Below are 13,773 nucleotides of genomic sequence, written 5' to 3'. Positions count from 1 at the left end.
AAAATTACCACTCTTGAAGTCTTAAAAATCCCAAAATAAATTCCAAATGGTCAAAAATATCATAGTCTTAAATTTAAAATCCCCAAATGTCGAATTCCAAAAATGTAAAAAATCCCACAATTTCAATACTTACGCCAAAATTAAAAAAATTCGAAATTCACAAAATTTAAAATATCCATAACCTCGAATTCCCAAAGTCTCAAAAATCACAAGATCATTTCTAAACGTCTAAAAATCCCAAAATCTTAAATTCCAAAAATTTCAAAATCCAATTTTAAATTTCCACAGTAACACACAATTAAAATAAATCAAAATCTAATATCTTTAAAAATACTACACTAATATATCAAAATTTCAAATATCTATGGTCTCAACACAATATCTAAGTTCCAGAATCTTAAGACTTAACGCAATTTTAAAACCACCAAAATTTAAAATGTTTATAATCTCAAAATCGGATACTCTCAAAGTATCACAAAAACCCAAAATTTCATAACTCCAAAATCTGAACTTTCAAAAACTTACCGAAACCTTAAAATATCAAAAATATTAAATTTCCATAATTTGAACAGATTAATTTTCCAAATTTAAGATCCATAACGTCGAAAACCAAAAATCTCCATATCTCAAAATCATAAATTCCCAAATGTCCAAATATCTTAATTGCCGAAAATTTAAAATTTTCAAAATTTTAAATTCCGAAAATTAAAAAAATCGATCTTAATTCTGTATCCCAAAATTTAGAAGATCCGAAAATAAATCTCGCGAAATTTAAAAATTCACGGAACCTCAAAATTCCAGAATCTCTACTTCTCTCAATTTTAAATTCTCAAAATATGGAAATAAAAATTACCACGCTTGAAGTCTTAAAAATTCCAAATGTTCAAAAATATCATATTCTTAAATTTAAAATCCCAAAATGTCGAATTCCAAAAATGTAAAAAATCCCACAATTTCAATACTTAACGCCAAAATTAAAAAAATTCGAAATTCACAAACTCCCGAAATTTAAAAAATCCAAGAGCTGAAATTACCAGAGTCGCCATTTCTCACAATTTTAAATTCCCAAATGTCGAGATTCAAATGTCCAAAATCTCAAAATCATAAATTTCCAAATGTCCAAAAATCCCAAAATCGTTCACATTGCTACTCTTAAAAAATGACAAATTATTCATTTCAAATTTTTACACAAAAAGTTCACAAAAAGTATTCACCCACGAAAGGATGCACAGATAATCACGTAAACTTTTACAAAATGACGACAGATTAATAACAATTGAGTGGTTCTTGTCCTAGCTTCGTGCTGAAATAATTCGCAGGCTCGCCGTCTGATTGGCGGATTTACTTGAAATAATTTTTTTGAAATTAGATTTTGATCAATTAATTCATTCTGGCACGCGATTTAATTAAAACTCTGGCATCAGGGTCAATTTCTCATGCAAAATCAAACGACCTTGCGAATATTTGCATAAATTCCGTTTTGTGGTGCAAGGTCGTGCGTTGGGATTTTCCCGGGGAAGAAAAAAATCCACTAAATCATTTAAACCTTGGTGAACTCCGTGAAATTTCGATGAAATCCGTGACATCTTGGTGAAATCCACGAAATCATACTGAAATCTTTATGAAATCCGTGAGATCTTGATTAGATCCATGAAACCACCGTGAAATCTCGATGAAATCCTTGAAACTTTAATGAAATCCGCGAAATCTTGGTGGAAAGTGCCCTTTTGGCATTCTAACGCTACTTTCTATCTATAGTATTTATCGTGGCGGAAAATCCCTTCACCAAGGCCACGCCTTTTTTTGCCGGGGAAATCCGAAAACACTACCTTGCACCATAAAACAAGGTCACCTCTTCGATATGTCACCCGGGGAATCCTCCTCACCAAGACCACGATCAAAACCCGGGAATTTCAGAACACGACCTTGCACGGGAAAATTCCCGTTATTAAGACAACGATCTTGGGTAAAAACGGCCCCACTTCTACTCAACTTGAGTGCCTGAAAACGTGGCTGTTTTGTGGCACGAACCCAGGCAATGGCTTCCCGCACTTATTGAGGTGGGTGCCTGTTCTACAGTACTTGCATCATATCTACCGCTAAACTCGACGGTCCGCACCGCCCGCGACGACGTCATCGACCCTCCACCTTTTGGGTCAGCTTTTATTATCTTTAATTTGGTTATCCGATAAGTGTGAAAAGTCGGATGTGGTTCGAGGTTCTTTTTCGTCGAATGGCGGTACTCAGGGCTACAGTAACCTGAAGTAGTATTAAAGATTGAAATACAGAGCCAGAATTTAAAGCTCAATTGTGGTCTCGCTGACAGCTGCCGTAAACTTTTTAGAACTATTCTAAACCAGCACAAATTTCTCTGAAATACTATGTGTTCATGATATTAAACTGTAATGTAGAATACAACAGAAGAGAGAACGGGAACAGGAAAAACCAGGATTTTATGTCGAAAAGAGACTTGACATTTAGAATGTAGCTTTCTTTGAAGGCGGGTCTCCCAAAGGCGAAACGAAGTTCTCGGGGACTGCTATTTTAATATAATTTACGTTAGCTGCTCACATATTTGGGCAAACTTAATTCCAATTACAAATAATTGATGTTAGCCAGATTCCGCAAGGGCTAAATTTTAATTAACAATAATAAAGCACAATTGCGTGAAATTTAACTTTACGTAAGTCGTGCCCGCAAACCACCCCCCTCAGCGATTGCATTGGTGTATTTCTTTCGAGGCAGTTAGACCACACGCAAGTCTCTTGAATTATATTCATCAATTCATTTAATGAATGTTAAATGAAAAGAAATTGGCATGACCTATGGCTATAAAAACATTATGACAATTTATGGACGTGGAACCGCACAACCAATACAGTTTTCTTAGAGAAATTGGTTTAAAACAAATGCAAATTTTCAGATATAAATTAGTGAATTATTTTTAAACTGGATACCAGGTCTGTGACCATTTTATTTCAGTCACGAAACGGGTCTCATTTCGGTGGAGCGTGTCAATGGATTACAAGAGTCGATTATTTTGGACCTTTGCATGTAACTGTTGGAAGGGGAAGGGAGAAACGCTATTACATGCCTTTCCCTAGGGCACTGACTGCAATTATGCCTGTGAGACGGTCCATGGCGAGGCCAAGAAGCTTATGAGTGACAATGGGTGCTCATCGGTGGGAAATGGATTACAAGAGTCGATTATTTTGGACCTTTGCATGTAACTCTCATTCTTGAGTTGTGTGAGACGGTCCATGGCGAGGCCAAGAAGCTTATGAGTGACAATGGGTGCTTCGGAGGAACGCAAGAAATCTCTTCTTGAGTTGTATAAGGATCTCGCGTGCTGTGACTATGGAGGGAACTAAATAGTCATTATGGGTGGGTGCTGGGGAACCTCAGTACCAAGATTCTAGAAACAAACTACTGTCTGGAAGACACTAAAATAAATACAAAAATCCGCGGTCTCGGTGCCGAGATCTGAAACCGTAGAACGTACGGGTCGAATTCACACCGATACACAATAGTGACGTGAAACCGTTTCAGATCTTGAAATTAAGTCACCAAGGGAATTTCCACCCAACTTATCTGTAGAATTACGAGCCACTGTCTCATTTCACAATTGGTGCATACTCGAAATTGACCCAAAATATTTTCGCATTTTGCAATCTCGTAAATCGGAACCTAATTCCGATCGATCAAATAACCGCAAAGTTTATTATCACACCTTCGGATTATCATATTATTATTTACTTGATTTGATTACATATCGCATATCATTTGGTCATTGACTCGAGTCGCTCAAGTGTCCACTTCGTTCATCCGATCGAATCGTCGACAGCAGCGCTGCAAAGTCTACGAGTCGCTTCGCTTCGTGTATTTTTTGGCCAACTTTTAAAATAGGCATCCGGGGAATGTGCGCGTTTTAATTTCAAGGCGCACCTTTCGCACATCAAACTTCCCCTTCTGTAAACAATCGCGGTATGTGCGGAAGAACCGTTTATTGTGACTAACTCTCTTGCCCGTTTCGACCGTGTTTTCGCGATTTATATTCTTAGATCGTACGCTCATGACATCATATTTTAGCGTGTAGTTTATTTTGGAATTCCCATCCGCTTGTAAATAAATAGAGATGCGACGCGAGACAAAAATCGCTTATGATCTCAGTTTATTACAAGCCGATTCCTTTTATTTTTGTACTTGGAAACGTTTGCTGGTTCTCATTGTAAGACGAATCGTCGTGCTCGAGTTGTATAAACATCCCAAAATTAATTTAAAGCATCTTAAAATGTTTTAATGAGTGATGTCGACAATTGACAAAGACCTTTTTGTCCTCCGAGATTCTTATTTATAATTTCGCCGGTTGTCGAAAATCGAATGCCTTTCGGGTTCACTAATGCACTGGCACGTTGCGTCTCTGCTCCGCTATTGCGCGTCGGGCCAACAACATCGCGTTGGAGAGTAGCGCGTGTTTTGATTGTTTGGGCCTCCCCATTCTTTCCTATCTGATAATGGCGTCCAAATTGGGAGTAAGCGATCAATTGTGTCCGCTTACTTGAGCTTTTACATTGTTTTGGGCGTTAATAAGTTCGTACTTCTGGCGTCTTAGGCCGGTCCTCCATTGGAAGCGGAATTTCTCCCGACCAGGCGGTCTGAGCGAGTCTGAAGAAAACATGACGCATCGTCGTTAAATCGAAAAAAATTGTAAGTAAAATTCGAGTCAAATAAAATCCGTTAACGGGCTCCCGTTACATTATTCAGTTTGGACAGATTAGGAATGACTAAATTATTCTTAAAAAGCGGAATATTTTTAGTTTTGAGCTCTGTAGATCCTTAAAATTAAAGAAAAAATTGATGCGTGCTTCTGTCTGACACCCTGGTTGTTTGGGGGTGGAACTGGTTCTATCCTGCATGGTACTCTAATGAAAGATATCCTTGATTTCGTGATGGTATTCCTTTATATTTCCCGAACGAATTGTCGGGAGAGGGTACTCACAAAGGGCGATTGGGACGTCTGGAAGAAATACAGTTATTGGTAATGTCAAAACTTTCAGAGCAAATATCTCGAAAATGATTTGTCGCAGGAAAGTACCTTGACAACGAAGTGTCGGAAGAGGGTACTCATAAAAGGCAAGTGGAGCGTCAGGATGAGGCCGTTTGAATTCAGAGGAGCGCTCTCTGCCAATAATCTGCAATCAGATAAAAATACAAAACAAAAGAGAGGGAGTGATGGTGCGTTACAAATCCGTTTTCAGGTAGACATCAGTCAAATAAAGTCAAGACGTATCACAACACCACGAGGGCAAGATCTCTAAAGAAAGAAGAAACAAGCAACGCGCACTTGAAAGAACTAACGGAAGGATCAAGAGGGGTCGCTGTCTTTTCAGCTAAAACGTTCCACTCGACAGGAATCGGTTCAACACATTGCACCTCTTATGCTCTTTTATTGGATGAGGGAGGTTCCGCTATTTCACTTTCAGCAAAATCGCACCTTTCATTCTATGTATTCTATACCCCCAGACCCCCGGGTGCTACGTTCTCTCTCAAAACTCGGGCCTAAGGACTTTACAAAAAAGATGCTGTAAGCGCGAAGAGCCGTAAACGTTTTAGGGATAGATACAGAACTTAGGGGTATTTAATGTCCATTTTTTGCATAAGATCTTCGTATACTGAAGTACCGTCGTTTTTTATATTTACTGATTAAGATTGCCACTATTGCTCGTATTTCACGTAATAGTTTCTGAACCGTAAATTATCCGTAAATGGTGGATTTAGCTGCTCGCAATTTAACACGAATTATCTAATATAAATGAAACATACTTTACGGTACGGTACCTACTTCAAAGGTGACCTGCCTAATTTTTCCTGACCGCTTCACACCAATTTTTTTGTGGTTCACAAGACGACTTCTTTCGGTTCGATGCTAGTATCTCTCGCGGCTCGACGCGAATTGCCTCGCGCCTTACTCGGAATTCTCTCGGCTCGACTCGAATTGCCTCGCGGTTTTTCCCAACAACCTAATTCCCACTAACTTCACGTCCATTCTGAGACGCACAACTTTTTCCACCGATAAGCAAACTAGAATCCTTGACACCGTATCTCTAGTCCACGTGGAAAGGAATCCCGCAGAATCACAAACTCACATCGCCCCCTACTACTAGTTAATTTCGTCCTGTCCCACAACTTCACGGCGCCTCGAGCTTTCACGCGCACTTCAATAGTCACGACCGCATTTCAATGCCCATATATAAAATCGAAAAAAATCAAGTAAAATTCGAGTCAAATAAAATCCGTTAACGGGCTCCCGTTACATTATATTTAAGTTCAGTTTGGACAGATTAGGAATGACTTTAAATTATTCTTCGTTTTGGGAACTCAGCAGGTCCTTAAAATTAAAGAAAAAATTGACGCCTGCTTCTGTCTGACCCCCCTGGTTGTTGGGGGGGGGAGTGGAACTGGTTCTATCCTTCATGGTACTCTAATGAAAGGTATCCATGAAAGGAATTGATTTCTACCAACCATAGTCCTCCTTCTCGACCCCTTATCGTGATCCTATATATATTCTTTTATATCTACCGAACGGATTGTCGGAAGAGGGTATTTACAAGAGGCGATTGGGACGCCTCGAAAAAATACATTCATTGGTAATGTTAAATCTTGAACAGCAAATATCTCGAAAACGGTTTGTCTCTCAAGGGTAAAATTAATCGACTGGACGACACATATCTATTGGTAAAGTCGAAGGAATGATCAAGAGGGGTTTCTGTCTTTTCAGATAAAACGTCCCACTCGACAGGAATCGGTTCAAAACTTTGCATCTCTTTTTCGTGGGTGGTTTAGCTATTCCACTTTCAGCAAAGTCACACTTTTCATTTTATGTATTCTATACCGCCCGGTGCTACGTTCTCCCTCAAGACTCAGGCCTAAGGACTTTGCAAAAAAGATACTGTTAGCCGTAAACGTTTTAGGGATGAATACCGAACTGAGGGGTATCGTATACTTCCCAGCAATTTAATGTATAGTTTTTGCATAAGATCTTCGTATACTAGAGGGGGGGGGGGGGGATTGGAAATTTGAGTACCGTCGTTTTTTATATTTACTTATTAACAGTGCCACTATTGCTCGTATTCCACGTAATAGTTTCTAAACCGTAAATTATCGTTTATTAGAGGTGGTGGATTTAGCTGCTCACAACTCAACACGAATTATCTAATATAAATGAAACACACTTTACGGTACTTCACAGGTGACCTACTTAACTTTTCCTGACCGGTTCGCACCAATTTTCTTGCGGTTCACAAGACGACTTCTTTCGGTTCGATGCTAGTGTCTCTCGCGGCTCGACGCGAATTGCCCCGCGCCTTACTCGGAATTCTCTCGGTTCCACTCGAATTGCCTCGCGGTTTTTCCCAACAACCTAATTCCCACTAACTTAATTATTTGATTCACGCACAACTTTTTCCACCGATAAGCAAATTAGAACCCTTAGAATCACAAATTCACATCCTATTTAGCAAGCTTGATGTGGCTTTAGCAAAATCGCCCCCTACTACTAGTTAATTTCGTTCTGTCCCACGACTTCCCGGCGCCTCGAGCTTTCACGCGCACTAAAAAAAGAAAAAACTCAAGTAAAATTCTAATCAAATAAAATACGTTAACGGGTTCTCATGTTACATAATTTTTAAGATCAGTTTTTACAAATTAGGAGAGATCAGAAACTTAAGTTTATTAATCTTTTATGGAGGGGGGGGGGCATACCCTCAGACTCCGGTTTTCCATTCTTCCCTAACACGTTTGGGTACATCATAATCGGTCCATCTTGCAAAAATGACGGAGCGAGGTGGACGTTCCTCCCATCGGGAAGTTAGTTCTACACATTCGTTGTCTTAAGGGAGGTCACCCCCATTAATCATTTCTCGAGATGCTGCTTCCGAAAGTGAAACGAGCAACCAATTTGTCCCAAATTCTGCCTGTAGTGGTGCCTTTGAAAATGGGGGGGGGGGGGGCTAAACATACATTCTACCTTATATGAATTGGTTTCTACAAACTGCAACTGTCTTCCACGATTCCTTTTCGTGATCGGGGAGGGGTAGGGGGGAGGTCTTTCGTGATCCAGGATCGTAATTTGGGCTCAAAGTGATACAAAACTGTTCTTTTAGACACAACTCAAACCTATCCCACAATTGCTCTAATAAACAGTGGTGACAGTGCTCCAATAAATAGGCCAGACTCTACCCAATGACCAAAAAACGGCGGCAAAAACAACAAAACCAAAAGTGAACGACAAAAAGGCCATGGCGCCCGTTTCTTCGTCTAACACGTTTCTCTTTTTGATTCCACTTTCTAAACGCACACCTGCGAAAGCATCTGTTTACAAAATGAATTAATTTTTAGCGATAAGCGCAACCCTTATCTACGACCGGAGAAAGACATGGGATAAACTTTTCAAATATTATGCATATAATTTCTAGACGTTCCTTACCAGCACATAATTTCTACGTAAATTTACACAACATTTACCCCCCTAAATTGCACAAAAATTTCATAACCCCCTTAAACATAACAAATCCGTTTTACGTTTTACTTTCCCGCCTCTTGTCTTCTTTCCAACGACAACAAACCCATATTTCCTTCCATTTGGTTCACCAAAACCGCAACTTTTTTTTTAACTCCTCCCCTATCCCCTTTCTTGATCTGCGATTACATTATTTGTTCCCTTTTTGTACTTGATTTCAAAAGAAAACTCTTGTAAAATTAAAAGTCAACGATAAATCATGTTATTCGCAAAGCGGGTTGTCATTAAGTGCCTCAGAAAAAAGTTATGGTAAAAAAATGGATGTTTGATGTATCATAAATTGCTGTCTTTCTGTCCGTGTGCACGATAACTCAAAAAATTTGTTTTTGCGCATGCGTAATCCGATTTTTTTTATTTGTGAGCTATTTAAATGAAATGTTGTATGTTGGCAGCTCGAATAAAGTTAGAACTAATGTTGAATCAAAAAAATTGTTTTGCGCATGCGACATCCGATCCGACCAAAAACACGCAAAACAATTAGTGCGCATGTCCAGACCCACTCGTTATTTGTAAACATTTTCGAATAGGATTCTTCTTATAAACTGAAATTGAAGTAGCAGTTCAAAAATGGATTGCACATGCGCAACGCTAACTTTCTTATTTGTTGTTGGGTTTTTTACGAAATTTTAACAGAAGTTGCATGGGAAATGAGTGCAAGTGGAAATCGCTTTTTGTAAATCGTTTACGATTACTTTTTAACTTGTGTTAATTTGAATTACAAAAATTTGATCTAAATTTTGCATTTGCCCTAATATGTTATCGTATGGGCGCCAAAAATTTATGCATGTGACCCACGTTGGGCATCAAAAATTTAATCCCGTGTGTTTTAATTCACTAACTAACGTTCTGCAATAAACTTATAATTACACAAACTGACTGTCTTTAGTACATCCGTAAACCCAGAAGCCGGGAGCACGGTTTCAATAAATAGGTTCGACTCTATCCGTCGACAAAAGCGCGGAGGCGATAAGGCGAACGGCAAAACTCCCCGCCGTCCGTTACAACTCGTCTCCTATTTAACACATTTCCCTTATCCCACTTCTTAATTGAACACACTACAATAAGCAAATAAGCCGACTTTTTACCCGAAGCAGGATTTTCACGAAAAGTCCTAGAATCGTCGAGGACATGAAAATATATAAAAACCGGGCAAATCGCTCGACCAGTTTTCCCCCCGCGCCACCCCCCTTTTCGTGTTTTTCCCCATAAAACGCCCTCCGGAGGACCGAAGGTAAGTGTCACGCGGACGTCGCCGCGGCCCGGGGGGGTACCGAGGACGACCGCGCCGAACCGCGTACATTGGAATTTTTTATCGCCCACCGGCGGGGGGGCTGCCGTAAGACGTGAAAAAAACGCGAAAAAACACCTTTTCGGACCTGGAGGAGAAGTTATACTACCTACGGACTCGGTACTTTCGGAATCCGTAGCCGTTACGTTACGTCACTTTTACAATTTTTTTCGATCCGCCTCGACCACCGAGGGAATTGGGAGTACGATCCACACTAAACCTAAACTATCGTAACCTCGGCGTTGAGAGCTTTCCGACAATACCTATCATATTCTCCTGCGACTTTCCATTACCGAGATTCGCATTTTGGCGACGTCATTCGACGCCGCCGTCTCGAACCGTCCAAATTGTATCCTTCCCTCATCGACAACAAATGGGTCGCGAAAAGTCGATAAAAAACATTTTCTCACAAACGGGTATATATATATATACTCATTTTTATATATACACTTCCGTATCTACTCGTACGCGATCGATCTCCGAACTTATACGTATAACACGGGAAAAATTTAGACCACGCGCAGGGATGCGTTTTAAAGGGCCGCGCATCTCTTAATATCTCCCTTATTTACCGGCCGATCTGGACCAAATTTAAACCGTAGCTGCGCCCCGCCGGGGGCTCGAAACGGGATTTTCAATTTTTTCCTATCCCCTCCCCTTTTCGAGATATCGACGCCTCTCTGTCGTCTTTTGACCTGCGACCTCGATACTTCGGAATCACGCGTTTCGCGACATTTCTAGACGATCTACGCAAAAACCGTTTTTTTGGATTTTTTATCAAAAACTTAAATCGCGATATCTCGAAAACGGAACGTCGTTGATAGGGGTTCATGGGTGTCTTTAGAACGTTCTCGACCTAATCTAACCGATGGAAGTGTCGAAATTTCGGAACCGAGATACGAGCTCGAAAATGACGGAATCGAATTGTCCGAGTCCCCAAACCTCTCGATACCAAATTTCATCGAGATCGGACGGTAAATAACGGAGATATAGCCATTTGTAATTTGACACCAACAAAAACACTTAAAACGCGATATCTCGAGAACGGTACGTCGTAGATGGGGCTTTATAGGTATCTTTGGAAAGGTCTCGATGTAATCTAAGCGATGGGACGGTCAAAATTTCGGAATGGAGGTAGAAGCACCGAAAGGGTGGAAACGAGTGCCTTCATTTCTCCAACCTCTTAATACCTAATTTGAACGAAATCGGACAGTAAACAACGGAGATATAGCGATTTGTAATTTGACACCACAAAAACACTTAAATCGTGATATCTCGAAAACGGAACGTAGTAGGTAGTGGTTCATGGGTGTCTTTAGAAAGCTCTCGATCTAACCTAACTGATGAGAGGACAAATTTTGAAATGCAAAAGAAAACCAACTAAAAGACATTACTGCGCACGAACGATTAAGTTAAAGTTAGGTTAGGTTAGGTTAGGTTCAAAATCAAGTTTCAGTTCAAGTTCAAAGTCAAAAGTAACTCTCGATTTAGCTCAACAGCACATGCCTACCTAACCTAACCTAACTGCACATTTCAACCTAACCTAACCTAACAACCGTCTTTTAAAAAAAAAAAAAATACATACGCAGAAAGTCGTACTACGAATGCACAAAAATCAACTTTCTTATTTGTATCAATAGATGATAAAGAATTGGTATACAGTTAAAACAGAATCGTATGTTACCTATAGCACGGAACGAAACGAAATAGCACACAATATCCAAAACCCAATAGGTTTATATTACAACGAAAAAATACAAACACAAACGTAAAAAATGCCCCGTTTTCAGGGGAATTAGGGGGAAATCAACTCACGCTAGCGAAGTCTTAAAATGCGTAGCATTTTTATAAACACATACGCCGAGTTTGACTAAAAAAAAAGACTATCGATATATTGGTGCTTTTTTGAGCCGAATCAAAATTTTTTTCCTTTGTTTTTCGCATTTTATAAAATTCCAACGTCACTTAAAAACAACCCAAACTACAATCGCACAACGGTCGAGCTAAAAAAAAATTTACAAACGGAAAACCACAAAAAACGGCGTGTGATAACAAAACGCCGTGATCGGTAGGAGCGAGCGACGCGAGCTCCAATCCGATCTAGTTCTTTAGTTAAAATAAACAAAATTCTCTTATCTAAACGCGCACCTGCGACAACATCTGTTTACAGAATTAAATAACTTTTAGCGGTAAGCGCAATTCTTATCTACGACCGGGGAACAACATGAGATAAACTTCTCAAATGTTAACGCAAATAATTTCTAGACGTTCCTGTCCCAATTAAATAAACAATATAAACAAATTATAATGCGGCTTAAACATCATCCAAACTACGGTAATTTACACAACAATATACCGAGCGTTTTCCTTTGGAGCTTCGAGGCGTTAATTTTTGACGAGGCAGAGAATGCCTTATTTTCGAAAAATTTGCATTATTAGCAGTTTAAAAACAACCAATAACCACCATTTTTTCTTGCAGCTTCGGGCCACGTAACACTGACAGTTCAACAAAGATCGGGGGTCCTCAGAACCATGGGGTCCCCCAGTCTTCACACCCGTCCGCTCACGACGCACTCGTCGCAACGGATCACGGGCCCTCAACCAGTTACCGTAAGTACCGTCGAACTCGTCTGCGATTTCTCATCGAGAGTTCCGTTGCAGTACGAGAAGCAATACCAACTGCAGCTGGAGCGCGAACAGCAAATTCGGCTGATGATCGAAAAGGAGCAGCGCTTCATCGATCAGTTGCGTAGCGAAATTGCGGTCTCGCCGAACGACAAGAAGAGCGAGAAGTTAGTTAAGGCGGAAAGTAACCTCCAGAAGCTGCACACGATACTTCAAAATCACGTTCGAACGCAGAACGAGGTAATTTCCGGCCATTACGAATTTGTACATTTTGATAATTGAATGAGTGTTAAAATTGTCGGCTTGGTTGGTAAATGGTTATAATGGTAAACGGTTGGCTTTTGGCTCATTGTATCTGTTACCATTTACACGCTGCATTTTTTATAACAGTAAAGATTGGTGAAAATACTTCCATTTGATCAATCTTTATCGGTGATGTTTCTAATTTTCATTGTATGTGATGTGTAGCTTTTTCCTGGTGCTCCAGGAGAAGGCTAGACACAAATAAATATATGGCTGTTGACACTACACTAACACTGCTTTACTGTCTCTTTCTTACAGCAACGCCTCGATAATTTAGATACACCTCCCCCACTACCGAAAAGTCCACCTCCCAACGTCTCCCATACCTTACCTCCGAAACTTAGTAAGAAACATTCGCAAAGACTGGCACAGGTGCCTTCTTCACACGGCTTTATTTTAGATAACGAAGTGCCTCCTCCCTTACCGAAACGAAATCGTTCACTCGACGCACAAAATAACGCTAAGCCTTTGTATATCAATGGAAAGGTGCCTTTAGATATAAACGCCATGTTTCTTTTTCGCGAAGTACCATCCGAAAACAATAACGCGGAGCCGTCTCCAAATTCCGAACTGATGATCACTAACTCCCTATATTCCGACACGTCCTCCCTTCCGCCGCCACTTCCGCCTCGTCTATCCAACACTGGATGTAGTGATCCCGACGCTGTTAATTCAATAAACAAGCAAATGTCGTACCCACTTGTGGCGACTTGCACAACTCTAGTTAACAACTATGTAAGTAACATTTTTGTAGACGTTTCTAATGCTTTTGTTTTAATTTTTTCTGCCACTACCGGTTAGGACCGATCGGTCTTAGTCGATGTGACAAGTTTTCAGTGTAAAGATTATTTTGCTTGATTTGCAATGATTTAATCAACAATGTAAATACCACTCATTTTTAACTGTCGAAGTAGTAGTTAAAAAAATCGAAGTGTGTAAGAACTGCTTGTTTTCGCAATAGGCGGCTGTTGCGCATCCG

At 40.0% G+C, this 13,773-nt stretch overlaps 1 protein-coding gene across 3 annotated transcripts in view; it reads left to right on the top strand.

Annotated features, from left to right (window-relative positions):
- The window catches only part of LOC116180691, a gene marked incomplete at its 3' end in the record, with an annotated part of 33,303 nt that extends 19,774 nt beyond the window's left edge, over positions 1 to 13,529 (top strand). For all 3 annotated transcript variants that reach the window (XM_031500805.1, XM_031500807.1, XM_031500806.1), the window contains 3 exon segments: positions 12,346 to 12,476; positions 12,528 to 12,731; positions 13,053 to 13,529. In XM_031500805.1, coding sequence (XP_031356665.1) covers positions 12,346 to 12,476; positions 12,528 to 12,731; positions 13,053 to 13,529 — 812 coding nt within the window.
- Between the last annotated feature and the right edge of the window lie 244 nt (positions 13,530 to 13,773).

Source organism: Photinus pyralis, unplaced genomic scaffold (assembly GCF_008802855.1).
Source record: "Photinus pyralis isolate 1611_PpyrPB1 unplaced genomic scaffold, Ppyr1.3 Ppyr1.4_LG9, whole genome shotgun sequence".
NCBI classification, from domain to species: domain Eukaryota; kingdom Metazoa; phylum Arthropoda; class Insecta; order Coleoptera; family Lampyridae; genus Photinus; species Photinus pyralis.
The sequence above is the reverse complement of the archived record's forward strand: the minus strand, read 5'-3'. Positions and strand labels throughout refer to the sequence as shown.